General features: G+C 36.4%; 1 protein-coding gene across 1 annotated transcript in view; it reads right to left on the reverse strand.

The window, feature by feature from the left end:
• Window positions 1-314: 314 nt before the first annotated feature.
• Window positions 315-26,340, reverse strand: part of GALNT13 (polypeptide N-acetylgalactosaminyltransferase 13) — a 230,818-nt gene continuing 204,792 nt past the window's right edge. The window contains exons 11-12 of the mRNA XM_070941942.1: window positions 19,996-20,130; window positions 315-1,713 (exon numbers count right to left, since the gene is read on the reverse strand). Of these exons, the coding sequence (XP_070798043.1) occupies window positions 1,573-1,713; window positions 19,996-20,130 (276 nt within the window). The 3' untranslated portion in view covers window positions 315-1,572. The remainder of the gene's footprint in view (window positions 1,714-19,995; window positions 20,131-26,340) is intronic.

Genomic DNA, 26,340 nt, shown 5'->3' on the forward strand with positions numbered 1-26,340 from the left:
CATCTTCTCAAGATGCCAGAATGAAACGTGAAAGTGGTCAGTTCAATCTCTCAGTATTGCAGTGGTGGAACTGATCTGTCCATACTGCCCAATATAGCAGAATTCACAGAAATTTTGGCACAGCCATGGGCTGATATAGCAGCCATGGGGCTGATATAACAAACTGCAATAAATTAAATCCAGATAAAAATGAGTAAATTTTATGTATTTTCTGACCCAGTAATGCTAACTAGAACTATACAGATTTCAATGTTGGATAAAATTTGTTCCTATTTGCAACCTGGCATAGAGATATGTGACAAAAAACTCTCCCTTTAAAAAATAAAATACTGTTTATAGAGATAGTTATATCTTATTCCATGTCCTCCATATACAAACCAGACAAGTTTATTAGACATGATTTTAATTAGTCCTGAACTTGAAGCTGTCATATGCTAAAAGTTCAACTTGCTATGTTTGGAAGATTTATACGTCTTTGTAATAATATCATAATAATTATTAAGGGGTTGCATTGCATTGTTGACATTTTCAGATTAGACCTATCGGTATTATACAGAGCTTTTATTTATGCCTAGGGACCAAGAATCTTTAGAAATCAAATGCATTTAATAGGACAAAAAGGAATAGCTATTGCAACCAAACTCAACTTGAAATCAGCTTGTGTCTAACTCATAAACCTGTTCTTCTACCAGCATCTCATGTAATTTGGATAAAAACAGCTCTTGCTGCCTTTTATATTAATTATTAATGTGAGATTATGGAAGCTGACCAAATGTGTTACAATGCTTGTAATGATTTATAATTTGCAAAGGGCATCGGTGGGTATCATCAATCCCATTTCCTTATGCTTCCCTTGGCTGTGAATTCGATTTCACATTCCACGTACCAGCAATATCCTTCATCCAGTTCTGTGGATTTTAACAGAGGTTTCAGGAACAGAAATGCCCCCCACCCCGCCCCGACACTATACATGAAAAACATCCAATATATACAGAAATTTACTGCTGAGAAATCTTTTCAGCTGGGCTATTCATAGGTAATGGGTTGGCAGCAGATTAACAATGGATTCTTCCTCTGTCACCATGAAGGACTGGTACAAGTACATCAATTGAGGAAAACAAATGTTTCACCATCTTTCACAATGCAAGTGAGCTTCATAAGGCATTTAACATTGTCACTTTCAAGCAACATTACAGGACAGAACCCACAGCAAGCCAACTTCCCCACCCTCTTGCAATTTTTGCTTTGTAACCCTTTTCCGGAGTCTGCTTTTTCTCAAAACTGCGATGTCTTTGTAATACTGTATATGCCAGGGTGGATAAAGCGTCCATGTGTTCAGCTGACTTGTTAAAAAAAAAAAAATCAGAGAGAGAGAGAAAAAAAAAGTGCAACCATGCTTTTAAGCAATTTTTTTAAAAAAAGTAGTTTCCTGGCATGTGGGCTTTGAATCAAGCATCCCAAACACTTTCTCTTCACGGACCACAAGAGAAGAAGCACATCCTTTTGTGTGAAGGGTGAGCAGGTTAGACCCTTCCAAGGTCTGAGGAAGGACACGAAGTCTGTGTCTTGGCTTTAGGCACCCAAGGTCATGTTACGTAGCAGCCACTGCTGGGATCGGCTTTCGCTGCAGTCCTTCATGGTAGGAACCATTTTGTCATCCTCCGAGGGCTCATCAAGACACTGGTTGCTGTTCACATGTCTCAAGGTCAGTCGCTGCAAAACAAACAAGCAAACTAACAAAATGAAGATGTCAGCATCTATTGGACCAGGGGTGAAATGCTCCCGGTTCAGACCGGATCGCCCGATCCCATAGCGATGGAGGCGGGTGGTTCGAAGAACCGGTAGCAAAAATCCCTGCTTCCCCCCACATGCCCAGCTGAGCCGCACAATCATCAGAGGCTTTTTTTTAATATTTAAAAGCATTTTTTCTACAACCTCTTTGGCCAAAAAAATGCTTTTAAAAGTAAAAAAAAAAAAAAGCCTCTGATGATCGCGCGGCTCAGCTGGGATCGTCAGAGGCTTTTAAAAGCATTTTTTCTACAACCTCTTTGGACAAAGAGGTTATAGAAAAAATGTTTTTAAAAGGAAAAAAAGCCTCTGCTGATCAGGGAAGTCAGCTAGGATCGTCAGAGGCTTTTAAAAGCATTTGTTTACAACCTCTTCAGCCGAAGAGGTTGTAGAAAAAATGGTTTTAAAAGTTTTTTAAAAAAAGTTGGCCACACCCACTCAGTCATATTACCCCTCCCCCACCAAACCACGCCCACAGAACTGGTAGTAACAAATTTTACATTTCACCACTGAGTTGGACTAGTCAACAAATTCCTCTATCATGTTTAGGCATCAGGGAAATCACACAGAAAGTTCCTCGGCATTTATTACATAAATGGGAGGAAGGAGGAAGTTGGACTGCTTAGGCTCCAAGTCCGAAAGGAAAGTTTTAATTTATATTCCTTTGGCACCGCTCTACCACCTAATCTATGGCACTGGTCAGCTTTCTCGTGAAAGAACTGGCTCATCTTCTACATTTAGAGGAGTCACTGAAAACTAATCATGCAAGTTTATAAAAAACAAAATATCTCAAAGGCATTCTAATCCAAATCATTTTTCCGAATTGGACCATCAACCTTGAAAACCATGGGCTATGAATTCCCTTTCTGAAATTGTTTTTAAGTTTATTGTATAGACATTTGTTGGAAGAAGCATGGTTTCTCTATTTTGTCTTTTGCCTTTTCTTATGGCAGTTCCTGCTCATATAATTATGTCGCCCTCCCATAATTAAAAAATGATCAATTGTTAATGTGCTACAAATGTTTAGCTATAGAAAGTGGTGTAGCCTTTGGAACCTAGGGTACTCAAAGCTAAAAAATAAAAGGATTTCAATTAGCTAATTGTAATTAACCCAGAAGCTCCTTCTGTTCAAGTGATGTTTCCTTGAAGAAATTAAGCAGTCCATTGTGCTCATAACTATAATTCTGTGGAGATATTTTGTGCAGTTTATATGGGAAATTTCCAACAATTTCCTCTCTTTATCAGTCTCAGATCAATTTAGACTAACAAAGAGGCATTTTGCCTTCAGATCATTCTCTAATCTATCATTTGTTATATTAATGAGAATTTATAAACATTTCTGCCTTATTTTTCATCCTGCTGTTTTAGAACTTGAAATGAGGAGACTAATAATATGACAGAATATCAAGTGAAAAGCTTCAGATAAAAAATGCTTTTTTATTTAAAAAAAATCTCTCTAAAATGTAAAATTCAAGAAAGCAAAAGAGCAAAGAACAAAAATAAAAATTCATTCCAATCAAAAATATAATCCATTACTATTATATATTATTATAGATAATGTAGTTTACTATTTATTATGGTAGCCTTCCCCAGGATGCTGGTCTTGTTGGAATGAGAGGATAATAAGATGTTCTGGGATTCCCATTTTCCTAACCTTCCATAGCTTGACAAAGGTTGACACAATTAATAACCTGTCTATAATTAATAAAGCACATATTGACTATTATATAACTGTATTATGGTTGGGTGCACATCAGTCAGATGTTTAGATTTGATTTAGCATTTTTGTCTACCTATCAAATAATCCTTCCCAAAAACCTGGGATAGACAGATGCTGTTTAATAATGTTAAAGTTATCACTGCAGGATGTAGGCTGTTCCAATTATCCATCATTCACCAGCAATAATCTGCTATCAATATAATGATGTTATTCAATCATATTTTTCAGGAGGCGTGGTGGCCTAATGGTGAAGACGCTCACCTCCCACTCAGAAGGTTGAGAGTTCATTTCTAAGCAGCAACAGATGTTTCTCTATCAGGGCGCAAACAGAAAATATCTGCTGCAAACTCTGTGTAGGCATCAGGAAGGGCAGCCAGCCAGTAAATGCTCAACTGCATTCAGTCACCCCGACCCCACCCCAAAACAAGGGATTAAGGGTCATAAAAAGAAAAAAAAATCTATCATATATTTCAATATATGATATTTAGCTTATACTTCTCCCCTCCCGCAAGCGCCATATTGGATATTTCCCATCTGTAAAGTACTAGACAGGGAGAACAAAGTGAAGTTAAAATTTGAAAAAAAAAATGGAGTTATTATATTTTCCAAGAGCTGAATTTTAAGATTTGGGAGCCCAAAAGCTATTTTGGATTGTGTTGCGCTTTCTTTTAAAAATCAGATTTGTAGTCTTGAGAGTTTTCCTGGATCCAGCACTAGTATTGGACAGCCGCATAACATCAGCAAGGTAGTTCCGATAAAAACTAATTAAACTTTTGCACTCTAATCTGGAAGAGGCAAGCCTTCTTTACTCCTTCATTGTGGCTATAGCACCTCAAAGCTGCACTGCACCACTGGAAACTTTCGGGGTAGCCCTTGAAGATTATCTGGAAATAACACAGGGTGAATAGGAGTACCCCCTCCTCCTCCGAAACACCCTCATAGATTTCCAGTTGTTTCTAGCCATAGTAATGCACTCTGCCCAGTAATTCTGGCATCTTTTAGGAAACCTACCTCAGAGAGGTTTAAATTAACATCAATGATTAGTTCCTTTTACTTCTGAGCAGAGCTAGTATTATTGATCCTGATCTGCTAATCAAGCAGCAGCAGTTTGCTTCCAGGGCAACAGAATGTTAAGACTGCTTTCTGCTCAGAATCCCAAGACCTTAGTTGTTTGACCTCCAAGGACCCTTCCAACTCTGTAATATTCTACATTCTAAGAAAAAGGTTAATGTTATGTTCTATAGATACCATTATGTGCAAGGACTCTACACTTTTTAAAATGGAACCGTTTTCTTGAGATGGTTGAAATGAGGAAATTGCACAAACATCTAACTTTTTGCATTATGCTGAATTTCATGCTAAATTGATCCGAAGATGGTCTATGCTATAGCAATTTCTACCCAGAAGAAACATTAAGAAAAGTAACAAAGGAGTTTTTTTTCCTCTTACTTTAGACAGACTGCTGTGAAATTCCCAGAGAATCACTTAAGGCTATTTCATAATATGTAGCCCATTGTAATAGGTAATTTTTCTTCTAAGATGTACTGTACATATAATAAGAGTGCCAAAATGCTTTAAGAAATAATTCAGAACAATGAAAGTACCATATTTTAGAATTAGTTGAATTAGAGGCTTCATAACTCTCTTCTGGATGCCAAATCAAATATAGATCTAATATTTCACCAGCTGTTTCTTTGTATTTGTTGTAGAGTTTAACATCAAAAAAATAGGTTGAATATTTCTATAAGCACTTATTCCTACAATTCTATCATTATGTAATGCTATTACAAAATTCCCCCCCTTTTTTTTCCAACAATCAATTACATTAGAAAAATACCCTGTTTCCCCAAAAATAAGCCATCCCCTGATAATAAACCCAATCAGGCTTTTGAGCGCATGTGCTAAAATCCTCACTCCGAAAAAAAGCCCTCCCCGAAAATATTTAAACACAGAGCTGGAAATCAGGTAAAATGGCAAGAGGAGCCCCATCTTGCTCCATGCACCCCAAAATAATAAGACCTCCCCAAAAATAAGGCCAAGTGCTTATTTTGGGGTTCAAAAAATACAAGACAGGGTCTTATTTTTGGGGAAACACAGTATCAGCAACAAAACCACACCAGTCTGTAATTTCTTTCATTATTTAGTACCCGATTAAGGTTTTCTAGCATATTCAAGATATTTAATGACTCATAACACTATATTTTAGCCCTTTTTGTCTTAGTCAAAAAGGACCTTTCAAAAGAACAAAGATGCTATTGTAACAAATTATATCCTTTTAGCAATGTGTGTATATATTATATGGGGTTCTTCTAATATTACAACAAGATATCATCGACATTAAAATTAATAGAAAAACTTGTTTGCTTTATAAATAATATTTTGAAATGCTCTGGCAAGAAAATTATATGGATTTAACTTGTGGATTATATTCTTTCTTAAGTTACATTTTGTAAAGCGAAACAGGCACTTTGCAAACAAGTACATAAAATTCAGCATTATCACTATCAAAAGTGCTATGCAACACATCTCTATCTACCACGAAAATATACATTACAATTTTCTATTTTGAGTGTATTTACTTACAGTATTACAAGGCTGCTTTTCAAGTACTGCGTCCAGGTGGCATACACAACAGTTCCACAACATAGTTTAAAAACCAAACATTAAAACATGGTCTCAATTATTATAAGTAGAACAACGATAACCTTAAAAAGAATAGATAGAATTCCCAAGGCAGGACAATTTTTCAAGGTTACAGAAATGCTATGCAGAAAGGAAATATATTAACCACCAGTGAGTGGGACTGAATTCGAAACACATTGATGAAGGCTAATCTGATTTGGGGGATCAATTCTTTTATGGATTTCACAGTTTGCGTAAATTGAGCATAACTTGAGAAATGTTCCTCAAGATAGCACAAGGTAGCCTTGTGCTACACAAATTATTGTTTGACACTGTATAGACCAAATAGTATAATACAGTAAAATACAGAGACGTTTCAGGGAATGGCCCAGCAAGAGGGCAGAGTTATGGTGGTGCAATCCTCTAAAGCAATTACATGTCTATTTACAAAGGCCTTCATCCTTAGCTTTCATCTCTTCAGTTGCCATGCCATCATTCATTCAACTTGAATGAGATGGATTCCAACATGAATTCAGATAAACAAAAGTTAAAAATACTTTACATTTTACTGAAAGCTCACTCTTAGCAGTAGATTTTAATTTAAATTTTCCTTAACTGCAATTCTTTTATTTTGCTCTGTGACAGACTCAATTCTCACGATTGCATTCTTTTCACCATTTTGGTTATCGGAATTATCCTGTAGTGATAAAGACGCTACATAAACATGGCACTCATCATTTTACAGACAAAATGGAGCATTCTGTTTCTTGTAAAAGGGAAAGAAAGATTCAAAATGGCCGAAAGAATTGCTTTTGATACTGAGATATTAAGGCTTCTAATAGTTTTACTAAACTACAATTAGCACTTATTGCACTAAATGTGAGATAAAAACTTCTTTGTAGGTATTTTTTTATATGGAAAGGTGTTTCAATTTGAAAGAACCATTGATGATTATAAAGCTGTACAGCAGAACTTGTGCTTTGGTAAAGTTATTGTAAACTAATTTCCAAACTGTTCTTACTGAACCAAGGACTTCAACTATAAATAATTATAATGCTGTAAGCCACTTAGAATCTCTGTGAGTTAAATGGCCATATAAATTTGTTTAATACATAAATAAAAATAAATGTGGTAAATAAAGTTTGCTCTGATAGTATCAACATGGCTTTACAAACCTCACTTTACAGAACAACATTGAAGAAACACGGCATACTTTGTCTTTACACAGTGCTGTAACTTGGCTGTCCACTACTATTGTACTAATCATAGATTCACAGAATCATAGAATCAATGCCAGGAATGGTGGCTTCTGTGCTAGATTTTTATACCCTTTTTCCTCCAGAAAACTATAAAGGCATAAATAGCACTCTATCCTCTTTATAGGGTTGTACTAAGAAATTGAACTAAGTGGTATAGCTTAGGTGGCTGAGGAATTCTGGGAGTTGAAGTCCACAAGTCTTAAAATTGCCAAATTTAGAGACACTCTGGCTTAGACCCAGAGGGAATGACCGGCCTTAATTTCAAAAGTGGCTCTGGGCTCAAATCTGGGTTCTCTAGCCATAATCCAATGGTTTAATTATTCTTTCATTTGCTATGCTGTATAACTGGATTGGATTAAATGTTGGGCAGCATTTGAACCCCCAAAGGGGACTGATCTGCTGGCATGTGAGTTAGTAGATAATCAAACACTGGCTGCCATCACAAATATTTTTCCCACTTTAATATTTAGACACTATTTATTGAAAATAGATGCTTTAAGGTAATGCAAAACAACTAGACTTTTAACAGTTTTTAGAATTAAATAAGACATGCAAACAAAAGAACTACACCGCAGAAGGCATATCTAGCTTTTATCAAAATTGTTTTTGACATGGATTTACAGTAAGTAGCATTAATAAATGCAGTTGTTATATAGCTATTTTACCTCAATACTAGACTTTACTCTATAGTTGTAAGTAGGAGGGAGGGTGAGAAGGAAAATAATTATCATATTTATTATTTTTTTTCATGATACCTACCTCTAGGCATCTACTAAAGGAAATAATCGGTGGAGCTTTTAAAAATGTTCCTAAAAACCTCCAGCCGAGTATAGTTTCTCAACAACCACTTCTGAAAAGGGCTGTCATTACAAGGCTCCATAGTGGGACCATGAATGGCATCTTCTATTCTGCTTACAGTCAGACAAGACTGGGTAATAATATGAAGGAAGGTGTGTGTCTGTGAGACAGAAAAATGGCACAACAAGTAGAAATCATGAAGCAAAGGATAAACCTCTCTATCCGACCTATGGCAATAAAAAGGTGAATGAACTACAGTAAGAATCTTATATTCACACAACTTAAGTCATCATCTTAAAACAGTCTTAGTATTTACATGGGTTTCATAAAACATTAACATAAATCAACTTATTTATACTCTAGAAAGAGTGCAGAGAAAAGCAACAAAGATTATTAGGTGCCTGGAGACTAAAACATATAAAGAAGGGTTGCATAAGGTGACCAGACATCCCGCTTTTGGCGGGACAGTCCCGCTTTTGAGCAATTTGTCCCGCGTCCCGCGGCGTTTCAAAAAAGTCCCGATTTTTCTTGAGCCCCAGCTGATGGCTAGAAGAAAAAAAAACTGTTTAAACTCTTGCCCGGGGCTTCAAAGGGCCGCCCTACAGGCAATCAGTGTAAAGCAGTTTTTTTTTCCCCTAGCTAAGCTTCAGAAACGAAAACGAAACCAGGGTCTTTGGTGCAGCGTGACAAAATGAGGCAGAGAGAGATTTATTTTTATTTTTATTTTTCCTCCCCAAAAAAGGTAGGTGAAAAACTGCAAACATTGGGAAATTTAGGAGGAGAGTTCAAGATTTTAAAACACAAAGGAAAAAAAGCTGTATTTAACTAGGGAATTGTAATAATTGAGATACTATTAATTGTATATTGTGTTGAAAGCAGAAATGGTTAAGTTGTGGTTCGGAGGAATATATGGGAGAAATTATTTGGTTTATTATTATTGGTAAATATAATTAATTGATTTGTAAGAAATTGGATTGCATGGAAATAATTGGAATATTCATGTTCATATTGATTAATATACAAAAAAGATAGTTTTATAACTAATTGATTTATATTAAAATGTTGAATTTGTATTAAACAACTGTATTACATAATTACATAATTAAACAATGTGAGGATGGATATAAAAATAGATGACAATGGGAAGGGGTATAATATAGAATAGAACGGAAAAATTGAATTTGATTAAGATTAGAGATGAGGATGAAGGGTAATATTGGTTTTTTTAAAAAATAGATGAGGAATAAATATGGCAAAAAGGAAATATAGAAATTGTAAATTTAATTGAAATGACTAAACGCTGTTTAAATTTGTGAACCAGCCAAATATTTTGTTCAAAGAAAATACATTGTATGTTTGTATGTGTGTTTCTAATTATTGCTATTTATTCATATTTGTTCTCTTTTATTCTTTAAAGTTTAACAATTCTTCTTTATCTTAATATCTTTATATTTGCTTGGGGTTGGCTTTCTTCCCTTTCATCTTTTTTATTGTACAGCAATCTTTCTCCTCAAACCTACCACCTCTCTCTTTTCTTTCCTTCTTACTTTCTCTTCCCCCCACCCTCTTTTTCTCCTCCCTACTTCCTCTTTCTTTCTCCTTCTCCTCCTCTCTTCCTCCCTCTCTTACCCTCACTCCTACTCTAATTTCCATTCCTTCATCCCTCTCTATTGCTGTAATCCTTTAATGCATATGGACTACTCAGAGGGCTGAAAAAGTTATTTTTGACTGGTCCTCACACTTTTGACCAGTCCTCGAACTTATGACTGTCCTTACATTTTACATTTTTGCCCTATCTTGTCATCATGGTGAAGAGAAGCAGTTGTGAAATGAGTGACATGGTTGTTAAGAATGCTGCATGGGCATAAATGTGAGGATGGTCATAAGTGTGAGGACCAGTCAAAAGTGCGAGGACCTGTCAGAAATGACTTTTTTCAGCTCTCTGGTTAGTCCTTTTGTGCATATGGACTACTCAGAGGGCTGAAAAAGTTATTTTTGACTGGTCCTCACACTTTTGACCAGTCCTCGAACTTACGACTGTCTTCACATTTTACATTTTTGCCCTATCTTGTCACCATGTTGAAGAGAAGCAGTTGTGAAATGAGTGACATGGTTGTTAAGAATGCTGCACGGGCATAAATGTGAGGATGGTCATAAGTGTGAGGACCAGTCAAAAGTGTGAGGACCTGTCAGAAATGACTTTTCAGCCCTCTGAGTAGTCCCTATACACATAGCCATGGCCACCCGGTCACATGACCAGGTAGCCACGCCCACCCAGTCACATGGCCTCCAAGCCACGCCCACACAATAAGCCACGCCCACAATGGTGTCCTTCTTACCAATGTTAAAATCTGTTCACCTTACCCTATAGACATAGCCATGGCCACCCGGTCACATGACCAGCTAGCCACGCCCACAAAATAAGCCACGCCCACAATGTCCCTCTTTACCAATGTTAAAATCTGGTCACCTTAGGGTTGCAGGAACTGGGTATGCCTAGTTTAATGAAAAGAAGGACTAGGAGTGACATGATAACAGTGTTCCAATATCTAAGGGGTTGCCACAAAGAAGAGGGAATCAACCTATTCCCCAAAGCACCTGAAGGCCGGACAAGAAGCAATGGATGGAAACTAACCAAGTAGAGAAGCAACCTAGAACTAAGGAGAAATTCCCTGACAGAACAATTAATCAATGGAACAACTTGCCTTCAGAAATTGTGAATGCTCCAACACTGAAAGTTTTTAAGAGAAGATTGGACAACCACTTGTCTGAAATAGTGTAGGGTTTCCTGCCTGAGCAGGGAGCTGGACTAGAAGACCACCAAGGTCCCTTCCAACTCTGTTATTCTCTTATTTTGTTATATTTTTTTTATCAAACTAAGAAGTAGTTTTACCGCTTCTGCCCAAAAGATTCTTCTATAGATTCTTCTATCTATAAAGGCAGATATGTCTATATGTGTGTATATTATTATTTGATCACAGCTGTTCTAATTCTCGAGACTTGATTTTTTGATTAATTTTATTTTATTGGAATTTTAATATCTCTAAATTAGTCTGCCAGGGAATGACATGATAGATAAATGGCATCAATTAATTAAATGTTCCACAGGAATTGGACAGGTACAATCAATTCAAGAAATAACAATCCAGAATTTGAGATATAGAGAACATTAGTTGTGAGGAATTTATACCAAAACAAGGTTTGGTAACATGTAGTACACCAAGTATCACTGAACTGCTCTCAGTATCACAAGGAGATATGGCTAGTTTTGAGGGAAATTATTACTTATTCAACAAATCTAATTTTATTTATTAATTTCATATGTCGTTTTCCCCCCCATTAAAAGCATGCCTAAACACCTCAATTGATGCAGCTTGTTTATTTACCCCCAGCTAAAATAAAATGTTTCAAAATAGCTCTGAAATATAAGGGATCATCGGGAATATACCGATTGGCCATCGGTACTTGGTACCGATAGTACTATATCGGTACTATATACTTATAGTACCTAGTATACTTAAGTACTATAAGTACTATATACTTATAGTACATAGTACTATATCGGTACTATATACTTATCTATATTTAGATTGCTCTTTCATTTTATTAAGTAAGGTGCAACCTGTATTGGACAGAGTTTTTCAAATCTCACCAACAATTTTCTTCATTAGCTTAGACCAAATACACATTGTTTATGGAACAAAAATTGTGGCCTGCTGGCGAGATTGCTGCATTCAGCTGATGGGGAAGACAAATTGCAGACTACTCCAGATTTATTTCCAACTCAATCTGAAAAGTATCCTTTTCATTTGACCTCACCTAGTTCCAGAAAGAATTAAAAAAAAATCAAAGTCCAATTATGAGCTTCATCAATTTTTTGATTCTCTAAATTTAAGAATCTAAATGTGGAGACGACAGAAGAGTAAATTGCCAAGTTCAGGAAAAAAATTAGATTGTTTCTTATGGAAGGAATTCTTTGTCTCTTGTCCATTTTTGGCTTCCTGGGAATTATTGACGTTAGCCAGAAGCAGCAGAAGGGTGTGAAAGCAGCCTTGGGCCAAAAATCAGAATTAAATATAAATTGTCCTTGAGGGCAGAGGAGGTAGTGAGATTGCTAGGGTCAGTCTGGAGGTTCCCCTCCATCCATCATGACATTGTACACAAACTTTCCTTTGTACTTGTTATACTCTTCTGCTTTCTCTAAAAACATTTCCTTGGTTAATTCATTGCTCCTTCTGACTTGTGCAACAATATGCTTTAATATATTCCCATTAAAATTTGTGCCTCATGGAGCTGTCAATCCACTAGGTTTTAGCAGGGTTTTACAAATCTGAAAAAGAGCGATCGCACTGGCTATCTGGAGATACTTCAACTAGGCCTTTACCCTAAAATAAAACTGCTTATGATGAGCTTCCTTCGCTCTGTCTTACATTTGGGCAATGGCATAGCTTTTTAAATAGCTGATATAGCTAGTCCTTGACCTACAACATTCATTTAGTGACCATTCAAATTTACAATGGCACTGAAAAAAGTGACTTGACCGTTTTTCACACTTATGACCATTGCAGCATCTCCATGGTCACGTGATCAAAATCTTGTTTTGTGACCACCTTTTGCGACCTTCTGACAAATAAAGTCAACAGGGAAGCCAGATTCATTTAACAACCATGTTATTCACTTAACAACTGCAGTGATTCACTTAACAACTGTGTCAAAAAAGGTCATAAAATGGGGCAAAAATCACTAAACAATTGTTTTGCTTAGCAATGGAAATTTTAGACTCAATTCATAAATTGAAGATTTTATTTATATATGTGAATATATATATTCAAAGTATGGAAACAGATCTTATCAACAATAAAACAGTGAGTTGCTGTAATGGTAAAAAATCTATCCATCTCTATGCTTTTACACTTGCATTTAACTGTATATGTAGATTACTCCTATTTATTATCAATATTCTAACCTATACAGTGTAGGTTTGCATAGTCTTTATTTTTGAAGTAGATCTATTTTTTAAAAAGTGGCACGCTTCCTCAATTGAAACCAGCAATACATGTTTTTTTAAAAAAATTCTACAGCTGTGCTTGAATACAACTTGTAATATTTTAACATAAAACATGTACTAGTTAATTCCTCTTATTTAATTTTGGTAATTAGAATGTATTAGCATGGAGAACAACTAAAAATTGCTCACTATGAATGAGCAACTGGAATATCAATTTTCATTATGTATCTCAGATGCATAGTCATTTCCCTTCTGTTTTCTACTAATAGAAAGTAAATGCAGAATGGAAAAAAATGAAGATTTAGTAGTCTTGAATATCAATATTTATTAAACACATAGTCAGCAAATTGAACAGTTATGGATGAAAAATGTAAGAATGGCATTGCAAAACATTTTCAATTAAAAGGGAATATATTCAAAAGTTCTGACTACAGGGAATTTATCTGCATGCAGTGCAGCTAAACTTATCTCAAATCCATGCAAATTCCTATTATTAGCTTTCATTCAGTCCTGCCAATTTAGAGGAAAACAATGAACTCCGTGAAATGATTAATCTTTCAGTTTACAAATAAAACAAGTCTTATCGAATGTAAACAGTTCTGAATCGTGAGCCAATTTATCAAAACCTCAATGGACTGATATCTGTAACTTTAAAACATATTAATATACCAATTTTTTTTATAACAACATTTAATCTATACAGCAGAAACCTTCTCAATTATCAAAATAATGTAAAAAGGTTGGTTGGAACCAGCTAATTGAGCCTGTCACAGCGTGTCTCTCAAGGATTATTACACTCACTGTCTAATGGAAGTAGCAGTCGGTCACTCAAAATAACAATGACTCTACATCTGAATAGGTTTCAGGAAAAGCACAAAATACTGTTTGTAAGCACTATGAGAATTAAATTAAAAAACCCTGAATATTGCCAATGGAAACACATATCGGTTTCCCATCTCCCTGTGTTCTCTAGTCCCCATCTCCATTTCTTTGCAAATGTAGTGCTCTGATGAATTTGATTCTCATAATACATATCCCAATGTTCTGGTATAATGTGCCTCATGAAAGATTTATTATGCAATACCAAATGCAATTGGATCATTTCATTCATTTTGCAGGTGCAGGAAAAAAAACCAGAAATGAACTTTTTGTTGGTGTGACTGTTCACAATGAATACATTTCTGAGTAATTTTTTTTTTTAGAAAGGACAATCCACAAATATTTTGAGAAATGACATTTTCTCCTTTTATCTACGCATCTGTATCATGTATTCCTCCTTTTCTATTCTCTACAAAAATGTAATACACTACAACACAATTATCTTCAACTATCAGCATTAGCATCATGCTACATGTAACAGGAAATGGAGAATCTATTTTTATAAAACAGTCTACAACTAAACAAAGGTCATATATATCACAAAAACAGTACACAAGTGAAATCCTAAACTAAAATCAATCACAGGGATTACTAGTTTCAAAATGCTTACCTCAAAGTTGTATTCCCATTTACCTGCATGCTAACAAAAGCAAAGGAATGGCAATATACAGTCAAACTATGACCCAGGAAAATATATAGAAAGCATTATGTTTCTTCCAACTGCCTATGTCATCCCCAGGTGTTATGATAGAGATAGTCAACTAAATACTTCTAGCACCTAAATCTTGGTAGTTGAGTTCAAAAAAAGTTAAAGTATAGGTCCAGACAGAAATAGTCTCTCTCTATTTGAATAACTGAGAACCAGTTGGTGTTGTGGTGAAAGCACCAGAAACTAGGAGACCATGAATTCAGGAGCCTGGATAGCTCAACAGACAGAGCACTGTAATTTAACACCAGCCGTCTGCAATTAAAGTAAAATCGAATCTCGCCAGGCTCAAGGTTGACTCAGCCTCCCATCCTTTCTAAGGTAGGTAAATTGAGGACCCAGTTTGTGGGGGCAATAAGCTGACTTTGTATAAATATACAAAAGTATGAAGGCTATTGTTTAACGCATTGTAAGCCGCCCTGAGTCTATTTGGGAAAAGATTGCTAATAATTTGGCAAAAAAATGCAATTCAAGGTGATCAACTTTAAAGCCCTTCATGGCTTTAAAGATGACCTGAGTAACCTGGGTGCAGGTTACGGGATTGGCCCGTACCACTTGTGCAGGCATAGGTGCAGGCATAGGTGGCATGCTGCAGGTCCCGTTAGCCTGATTATTCCAATTGGCAGGATCTAGGAGGAGGGTCTTCTCTGCTGTTGCTCCTGCCCTCTGGAATATCTTGCCCCCCCCCATGTGAGGTTGGCACCAACTCTCCTATCTTTTCAGAAGGGCTTAAGGACCTGGCTCTGCTAGTTGGCTTGGGGCTCCAGGACGGGAAAACAGTGGAATGGGAGGTGGTTGTTAGAGTAATAACAGATCCCACTTCCCCCGCTCCCCGTGTGCCCTTGGTTTCAATGTCTGGTAAGATGGGCAGCCAATAAAATTTATAAATAAATAATAAGATTCATAAAATCAAATATATCTATGCACTGCATATGTACCAAACTAGTACACTTAAGAGTTAAAAATCAAAACTATGCTTTTCATACATAAAGATTTGGAAATCTGTACTTTGGTCATAAATCCTGTATGTTCCCTTGTTGAAAACAGCTTGATAAAACTCTAAAGGGCTCATAAAGAATAACGCAACAACAGCAGGATACCATAAACAACATACTGAAATAATAGATGCAAAGTTACAAGAAGAACGTAATTTACCAATTTACCAGCTGTATCAATTCACATATTCAGAGTTCTCTCCTTAAGTTTGTATAACAGGGAAACATCTGTTCAAAATTCAGCTGTTTACACAACTATGAAAAGATGCTGCTTGACACCACAGGACTATCATTTCTGAAATAATATATTGGCTCTAAATTAAGAGAAACCCAAGAAATTGTTATGATAGATAGATGATAGATAGATAGATAGATAGATAGATAGATAGATAGATAGATAGATAGATAACCAAACTTTCAAAATGTTATGCTTGCTATTGTCATTGCAGATACATTAATGGAAGTCCATGATTAATTAGATGTTAAGTGGTACCTCACAACACAAGATTTATAATCAAATATAAAGATGGCGTAAGAGGGGAAAATGCATAAGTTTCATTTTAGAATTCTGTATTTCTGAAATACAGGTATCAAGGGTAATATGATTTCTGTGTGGTTTTTCATGTGCAAGATGTTGGGACTTTTTATGTACAAGACTTGGTGATCATCTCTCCTTTATTTATTTACTTAGGCTTGTATACTACTAAATGCCCATAGGCACAAAGCAGCCTACAGAACATCCCAACTAGGGTTAAAAGAGACACTAAGAAAGCCGACTGTTCAACTCCCCACCAACCATGACAGTGTTATCCTGAGGGAGTAACCAAACTTCCATATGTCCAAATGCTGTCTTGTGTTCTTTATATTACCAGCTTCCAAAATAGAAATACAAAAAGGGAAAAAGGCATGTGCAGCTCTTTCATATATGCCTCTAATGGTCTGATTTGGGGGAATTTGGGCTAGACAATCATTGATAAGTTTGGACTTGGGGACAAATCACCTTCGTCCACAGTTGTAAATACTGCATGTGGGGCATGGAGGAGGGGGGAGAAGGAAGGAAGATAAAACCCGAAAGCGATGAAATCACCCAGTCTTCACAAAAACCACATCATCTTTATCGCAGACATCATCATCACCAAAATTTTCACATTACATCCCCTCCCCCCAAACCCCTCACTCTTTAAAAAGAAGAAACAGATTCTAATGTATTCTATCTACATGATATCTGTATTTTCCCATTCAGGATATAATGGCATTAGGGAAAGAAGATTGGGGATTTTTAAATGGGGCTGCCTAGATATTTCAGCGGACACAGAATGCAATGGCAGTGTACAGTATATTACATTTCTGCTCCACAAGCTGCACTAATTGCCTGTTTGCTTCCGAGTCTCAATCAAAATATTGGTAGATAGATGAGAAAGAGAGAGAGAGGGAGAGGAGGAGGGGGAGAGGGAGAGACCCCACCACCACAGGAGAAATCCCATATATTCCATAAATTACCATATATTAGTCAGCTTCAATGTGCTAGGGCAGGAGTGTCAAACGCCCATCGTCATGGTGTCGCCATGTGAAGTATTGTGACTTTTCCCCTTTGCTAAACTGGGTGTGGGCGTGGCCAGCGCATGACTCATCCAGCCCGTGAGCCATGAGTTTGACAGCCCTGCGTTAGGGTATCAACTGAGTCATTTGATAATGCCATAGTTCCTGGGACTCTCTAGGTCCAGTTCAGCATAATTTAAGATGAATAAGTTCCTTAAAATGGCTGGGTTGCCTCAGTACTTCTCTGTTTTCACTACTCAGTAAATGCTTACTGAAGAAAAAAGCATATGGAATACCAAGAGTAAAGAGACTTTGATGTTATACTGACATTAAATAAAATTCTACTGATCCTTATAAATAGCGAAATAACCATTTCCATTTACAACTTATAAAAACTAAAATACCTTAAATCTAATCACTATTTGTAAATCACAATAATGATAACACAATAAAAATACATTTTTACCCTACTATTATACATTTGGAACTTTGTGAGTTTCCCCCTCTTTCTTAATTCAACTTGGTATGCTAGCACTACAAAAAAATGATTCCTCAGACAAATTGCCTTTTCTATGAGTTTCTTATCACAAAACTACAAAATATTTCCTTTTTGCTGGCTCCATCTAATGGCTGATTCTGATTTTGCAATCGTGACTTTTTATAAGCTTCTAAAACATAGCTTTAAAAAACTCTGATGAAATTTATTTTCAAATATGTCACATGGCAACATTTGCTACAAACTATTTATCTCCTTATAAACATAGTTTCAAACTACTATTAAAATAGTTGGTTATTTTAATACTGAATTGTACAAATATTATAAATCTGTCACCTGATTTTTTTTAAAAAAGCCATAAATAAAATCGCATGAGCATTAATATAGTAATGAATCAGTAATAACAGCAAAAACCTGTATATCAAAATAGAAAAGTAATACACATATGTATCATATAAAGTTTTTCTCCTTGAGTGAGTACATCTGATTCTTAAATATTTTCCCATAAAACTACAGCTAAATATTTGTCAGTGAAATGGCATGGATTGTTCTTTCTTTTTCAACGCTGCAACAGTTTGACTGTATCTCATATATTTATAACATGTCTTCTTGCAGTAATGAAATTGCATAATGTATGTTTTGCATCCCAAACATCCTGCTGGCTTAGTATTTATGGGTGAAGAATTATGAACCTAGTCACAATATTTTATGGGAATGCATGTTTTATTATGCAGCATATCATTCCCAGATAATGAAAACTTCCTTGAAATAATAAATATTGCTGGTTTATTGGGAAACAGATCACTGCATAAATTGTAAGGTTCAAAATTACAGTAGATAGGAATATATTTTCCACGTGAACTTGAAAGTATAATCCCAGTGTGATGAAGATCCATCTGTCATATCTGAAATTAACTCTAGGTTGGCTGCAACAGCTGTTCTGTTTCATTAAGTTCAGTGTCAAGCGATGTCCTTCTGCAAATATAGAAGGAAGTCTAACAACTAGTTTCTTCCTTACCCAGCTATGTATTTAAATGTTGACATAATTTATTTGATTGTTTACTCTTTTGTTTATTTCTGCTGTTGCCAACTGCTCAGAAGAGGGGAGAGCTGTTAATACAACCTATTCCTCCCAAACAAAATAATCCAGTTTAATGTTCTTTGTAGAATGTTCTATTATGGGTCTTCAAGATGAACTCGCTGGTTCATCTAATCCAGATTCCTGCTAGAATAGTCCACCTCAGTACATAGAACAAACTATACTAACTTTCTGCTATAGAAATTAACACAATTTCCTAACTGCGTGCCTCACTGCTTTCTTTCGTATGCTAGCTTTATCCTTTTGTCAATAATTTTTACTTATTTATAAGACTCTAAGGCTGATTCAGATTTGTGCATATACTTTCCACAAGAACGTTTCCATGCTAGGCCTAAGAAGTGGCGAAGGAAAGAAGGCAAGCAGACTGAATTGTCTGATTTCCAAGCATGTTGATACTTTATAACCTTATAGACTTTCTCACTTCAAATCAGAGGAATAGGATTGGTGACAGCTTATCCTCATTCTTTAAACCCTGCACAATCCTGCTTTGTAAGGAAGTGGGGATATGGCTAAAAAGAGTCCCTGAAATGAAATCATTTCATGCACCCATATTCTGAGGGAAGCAGTTTTTTAAGCAGCTGTAGATGCCTTCTAAAAAAAAACCCCGGGGTTACTTGTCATGCTCCCACATGTTGTGAACACCCTCTTAAAATGCTCTGAATAACCTAACAAATGTGATTCACTGCCTTTAGGCTCCATTATACAGAGATCTACAGGTTTAGAAGAGGTTACTGTGGTAGAAGGAATGATCATTCACATGAGAGATGGGGTTATAAGGGAAAGAGATGCAAAGTTAGCACCTATAACCCCCAATATATCTGAAAATTAAGGGGGAAGAAACAATGGTGAAAACATTTCTTAACAAATTTACCAACCTGCTAAAGAATCTTCTCAACCTTGGCAACTTTTAAGATCCTGTGGACTTCCATTTCCAGAATTCCCCAGACAGCATGCTGGATGTGCCAACATGCACATGCACTTAAAGTTGGCAAAGCTGAGAATTACTGCTTTAGCCTTTTATTTGTTAGCTGCAGGCAAGCAATAACATTGTTCACATATAATACAGTTCTGTATTTTAATAAATACCTCGGCATCGTATTCCCAAAGTTGATTTCCTCTCATGTGATGGCACTTCAGCATAATTACAGGCCCATTGAGCCTAGAGACATCCATACATAAATCATCTGTGCGAATTTCCTTGTCGGCAGTGTATGAAAATACCTGGAAGAGAGAAATTCTGTTGGTAAAATAACAGCTAATGCTTAAGAGAAAAAGTTAGTACGGACATGAAAAGCATATAGAAAACAAATATTTTGTTTCAAACCTGGTAACTCCCATTTCATCCATTGTCTAGCCCCGTGATGGCGAACCTATGGCACGCTTGCCACAGGTGGCACATGGAGCCATATCGGTGGGCACGCGAGCATTGCCCTAGCTCTTTGGGCCTTCTGGGCCCACTGGAAGTTGGCAAATGGGCTATTTCTGGCCTCTGGAGAGCCTCCGGAGTGGGGGTGGGGAAGGCTGTTTTCATACTCCCCAGGCTCCTAGAAAGGCTCTGGAGCCTGGGGAGAGTAAAAAACGGCACTTCCGGTCCCACAGGAAGTCAGCAAATGGGCAGTTTCTGGCCTCCGGAGGGCCTCCAGGAGGGTGTGGAAGGTCCTTTCTGCCCTCCCCAGGCTCTGGAGCTTGGGGTTAGTGAAAAATGGGCCCACTGTGCCCACCATGTGCTAAAAGCAGGGGGAGCACGGAGGGGGGTCTTGCATGCATGTGCAGGGCAGTGGGGTGCATTGAATTATGGGTGTGCTCCCCCCGCTTTTGGCATGCAATGGCAAAAAGGTTAGACATCATTGGTCTAGCCATTCCAATGATTGTGAATGCACACAAGAAAGATTTTGGCTTTGACCTCAGGTCAGCAGTAGGGAATATGTATTTTGTTTCCTAATCTGTATTATATACAGATAGTTCTCATGTAATAACCACTCATTTACTGACCATTTGAATTTATGACAGCGCTCAAACAAGTAGTATTTATAACTGGTTCTTGTTGTTGCAGCTATCACAGAATTTCTGTAGTCACGCAAACATGATCTGGGCTCATGGCAACCAGCTCGCTGTTTGAAGCTGCAGCATCTTGCAGTTATGTGATCACCCACAAAGTCAATGAGGAAGCCAGTAAGAGGTCGCAAACGGCGACAGCGTAATGTCATGCTTAATAACACTGAAATTCGCTTAATAACAGCAACTTAAAGGTGCCAGGACTGCCGTCGCTAAGCAACAGTCACGTGACTTTGCATTATGCAACTGCAGTTCCAATCGCCATCATTAAGCGAGGATTACCTGTTATCTTAACTATATGAAAAGCGAAGTAATACAATGAACTAGTTCGTGTTCTCTGAAAAGCAACCGAAGAATGAAATCCTATACATCAAATATTCTTGTAACGTTAAAGTGACAGAACTGGATATAGAATTGTGTTGTACTCTACTTGATTACCAAGATTAAAGTTGTGTACATTGTATTTTTATGGCAGAAAGCGTCATTGAATCTAATGGGGCTCGCATTTCAGTAGTCAAATATAGTGCTTCTTTTTCAAAATAGTCTGTAATGATAATCTTGGCAATTGCGTTGCATGTATAAACCATTAATTACTCCAAGATTCCTAGCAGACATTTATAGAAAAATAGGGTTGATTCTGCTAAAAAAAAACCCTAGAATTACTAGGATGGATTTTGATTGCAAGACCATTTGAGTGACTAGGGAAGCCTGGATGTCATACACTCTATCACAATACTCTATTACAAATTGTGGCAAGCAATTAAAACACAAAAATAAATTCTGAACACAGGGAGCGGTTATGAGGACAAAAATAAAGCACAAATATGTTTTCAATAAGTTCAAACTTTGGGATATTATAATCATGTAAATAAATACTCAAATGTTGTTTATGAAAAGGTTGATTCTAATGGAGATACAGCTGAGAATATTTTTTTAAAAAACTTCAGGTTTTTGAGAAGTATAATTCAATTATGTAGATTTAATTTTCGTGTATGCCATTACTGTTTTATTGTTAAATAGATTGATAGATTGATAGATTGACATAGCCTGAGAGACATTTAAGATCTACATCAAAGGCACTTGGTTCAAGTCTTCTAATGGCAATTAACTTGATAAGCAGTCTTCGCCTTAAATGGTCCCTGAAATATGAGGTAATATTACTGAACTCCTTATAAATTCATTTTAGGCATGATAGAATTCAGCCCTGTAAAGCACCTTACAGTGTTATATAAATGTGAAACGTTAGTTCTCAAGTAGCTTAATTAATCATGTTATAAATATTAAAAATAGCACATGACAATTACTAACATGATTCATGCAAATATTACAGGAGAGGTGGATACACTGTTTTTTTCCAGCATATATTTTTCAGAGAAGGGAGAATATACGATAATACAAAAATTGGATTACACAGTTTCCCTTGCTATTTTGTCTTCTTTCCAGTCAGTCTATTAGTCAGAGTGGGCCTAGGAAAATGCACCTGCCCCCATGAACCAAGCTGTAGAAGTAAATAGATTTTATTTGATTTTGTTTCCAGAGCTGTTCTTTGTGTTTGTGTGTTTACTTTTATTTGTAAGCCACCCAAAGTCATTTGGAGTTGTTGTATAAAAATTGTATAAATGAACATAAATACATAAATAAAATTCTAGTTTCATAAGATGGTGGCTGTTTCTCCAGGAAAAGGTACATGAAAACATGCTGAATCTCGTTTGGTTCAAAATTTGAAAGTGATAGGAATATCTTTGATGGGTTTTTAGATTTGAAATGTTTATCTCAGGGGTAAAATGCTACCAGTTCACTCTGGTTCGGGTGAACTGGTAGTGGCAGCAGCATGTGGTTTAACGAACTGGTAGCAGCGGCAGTGCGAGGCTCCGCCCACCCATTTGGATGTCATTACTTCCTGGTTTTTAACCAGGAAGTAACCAATTTTTGACCCTCTGTGCATGCACAGAAGGCTTTGCACATGCACAGGTCTATAATCAGATGTGAAGATGGCGCACATGCGTGCACTTCTGAACCGGTAGGGAAGGTAAGTAGATTTCACCCCTGGTTTACATATACATACAGAACATACCATAGATGTTGGTGGGGAGGGGATGAAGGCAAGAGGGATTAAGAAATGAAATGTGTGCTATGATGAAATTCTGCACTTGGTAATGCAAAATCTACTTTTTATGTACTTGAATGCAATGTTGCATACAAGTATGAAAGGACAGAACTTGCATCATAAGGACACGGTGGACTTTTTATGATTCTGGCATCCTTACGCATGGCTGATAGATACATCCCCTCCCCCCCATATGTACTGCACAAGACTGACTTGGAGCAGCAGAAGACTTTAGATGCAGCAGCATTATAACAGAATTGTAGTTGGTTAAATTTGGGGTGTAAAAACGAACAAGTGTAAGATGAAACAGACAGTGAGAAAGGAAAGCATGAAAGAGAAGAAAGAAAAGGGTGCAGAGAAGAAAGAAAAGAGTGCATTCTGAAAGAGTGCAGAGAAGAGCAACAAAGATGATTGGGGACCGGAGGCTAAGACATATGAAGAACTGTTGCAAGAATTGTGTATGTCTAATCTAGGGAAAAGAAGGACTAGGAGTGACATGATAGCAGTGTTCCAATATTTGAGGGGCTGCCACAAAGAAGGGTTTTCAACATATTCTCCAAAGCACCTGAGGGCAGGACATGAAGCAATGGGTGGAAACTAATCAAGGAGAGAAGCAACCTAGAACTATGGAGAAATTTCCTGACAGTGAGAACAATTAATCAGTGGAATGCTTTGCCTTCAGAAGTTGTGGAAGCTCTATCACCAGAGGTTTTTAAGAAAAGATTGGTCGGCCATTTGTCTGAAATGGTATAAGGTCTCCTGCTTGTATAGGAGGTTGGAGTAGAAGACCTCCAAGGTCCCTTCCAACTCTTTTGTTAAGAAGAAACATTATAAAGGGGAAAGATAGAAATTACTAATTCCAAGATGCCACTTGATTTGAAGCCAGTTCTTGGTTAAAATAAAATTAAGTGAAATTGAAGCAATATAAGTGGCATCTATTTTAATTATTTACAAGGCTCCCAATTATTTTGAATTCAGCCCTCAACCAACTTAAAAGTATTCTAATCAAAAGTAAAGGAAAAGTGTTCTCTCTTAATTGTTGAAAGCAACCTTTTGCCAATTAACTACAGAATGCTGCCTTTGGCGAAGTGTACAAATTGAATTTGATTGCATTACCAATTAGAGAGTGCCTGCAAATCATTCTAAGTTACCAATTAGGTGCATTATAAAGGAAAAAGATTAAAAACAGATCTAATCACAATTTATTGTTAATATTCTAATATTTAGTTACACATGATACAAAGTTCCATTATAAAAGAATGTTGCAAAGGCTTACGGTAAACTCCAACTATACATATGTAAATACAGTTTATATAAGCGACTTCTAATAGCATGCAAGAAGGAAAAATGCTTTAATTCTTAATTTATCATTCAGATATTTTTCGACAATTAAGGGAATAGGAATTCTTTTCACATAAGAGATTTTTTAAATGTATGGAGAAAATATATAGGGTTACTTAATGCCATTTCAGATGAAGTTGGTCTATATAAATAAAGGACTCTTGCATTAATTTAAAATAAGTAACTGAAGTGCAACAGTCAAGTTCATTTGGGAAGGATAATACTACATGCATAACCCAGATGACTGGATATTCTTTTGAAGAAAATATTATATTGCTGATTTTTTGAATGTAGTAAGGAATATATTAATTGCACCTAATGTTTTAATTTACTTAATTGAATATGCCTACTGCATATTAGTTTTATGAGACACTTGGAATCTAGCCTTTATTAGAAAAAACTTAGAGAATTTGTGCATCTGTGAGAGGAGGCAATGTCTTCTATATACTTCTTTTAAAATGTAAATGTGGATATAGGACTAACTTGCTATCATCATAAATTGTGTGACGGTCATTATGACATATCAATACATTTGTATCAATTTCTATCTTGTTGCTCTACTTCCTTTTTAAGACCCTGCAATCCCTTAAAGTACATAATTTCTACAAATTATTTTAAGAATGTCAGAAATAGCCTTCAAGAGATTACATATTCTTATAAATAACTGGCAAAAGGAATGTCCCAAATAGTTGAATCCAAGGCAGGGAAAAAAAGCTCTTATAAGCTATAATGTAGTTGATAAATGATTTTTTTTTTTAAAAAAATTGAATTAATCTTAGTTACAGTGATTCAAAATCAGGGCAGAATGTGCCTGGAAGCTGAAATTAACTGGTCTACAACTGTAAGAAGGTTCATATTTATTATATTCCCAGCATTAAGAATAAGCCTTCATATTTAACTTAGAATGAATGAACTACTGACCGTGAGAAGGTCAGTGGAACGGGGCTTGCTTTCAGAAGTTGTGGGTGCTCCATCACTGGAGGATGGTATAGGGTTTCCTGCTTGAGCAGGGGGTTGGACTAGAAGACCTCCAAGGTCCCTCCCAACTCTGTTATTCGGCTATTCTATTCTGTTATTCTGTTAATTGGGAAAGGGAGGGGGGATATTTTTTCCTTTCCAATTCAACATAAAAAAAATTGTATTGTAGGTCTCTGGATAGTGAAATGGGTGGTGTATATATATTAATAAATAAATGTAATAAATAAAATAGACAGAAAATCCAGCAGTGCAATCAGAAGGGAATTGGGGCTCCAGAGCATCAAAACAGCACTCTGGGCAGATTGTCCATTTCTATTTTTATTGACTTGTAGCAATCACATAGGTATGGCCGGTCTGCAACCTGGTCTCCCAATGGTGCATGCATCACTGCTGCAATTGTTCTTCTACCTTCCTGTTAGTTATCCTTTCTCTTTCTTTTCATTGCTATAGACTTTTCAAGGCAGCCATGTCTTCACATATCACATATTATATCCACAATGTAATTTAAAGCTGATCATTTGTACCTTGAAAAAGAATTCTGGATTAATTTGCTCCATTTGTTGGTTTGGCTACTCGTGTATCCATGTATTCTCATGAGTATTCCAAAATCCAAAAGCAGTGATTCTCTTTCTCTCCTGATTCTTCAAAGTCCAACTTTCACTTCCATAGAGCGTCACAAGGAAAACCACTGCCTGCATGATTCTCATTTTTGTAGGTACAGACACATCATAGCACCAGATTATTTTTTTTCCAAGGCCTTCACTATATGCCCCTATGAATTAACCTGCATATTTCTGGACTGCTAGCGCCTTTACTATTAATAGTTGATCCTAAAAGGATGACATTATCCATTACATCAATATCTTCATTGTCAGTACTAAGACTGGTTGCTGTACCTGTTCTCATTAGTTTGGTCTTCTTCATTTTAATCGCAGCCCCATTTTTTTTTT

The sequence above is a fragment of the Pituophis catenifer genome, unplaced genomic scaffold, assembly GCF_029215685.1.
Source record: "Pituophis catenifer annectens isolate HBS135680 unplaced genomic scaffold, rPitCat1.0.hap2 SCAF_1, whole genome shotgun sequence".
Lineage (NCBI taxonomy): Eukaryota > Metazoa > Chordata > Lepidosauria > Squamata > Colubridae > Pituophis > Pituophis catenifer.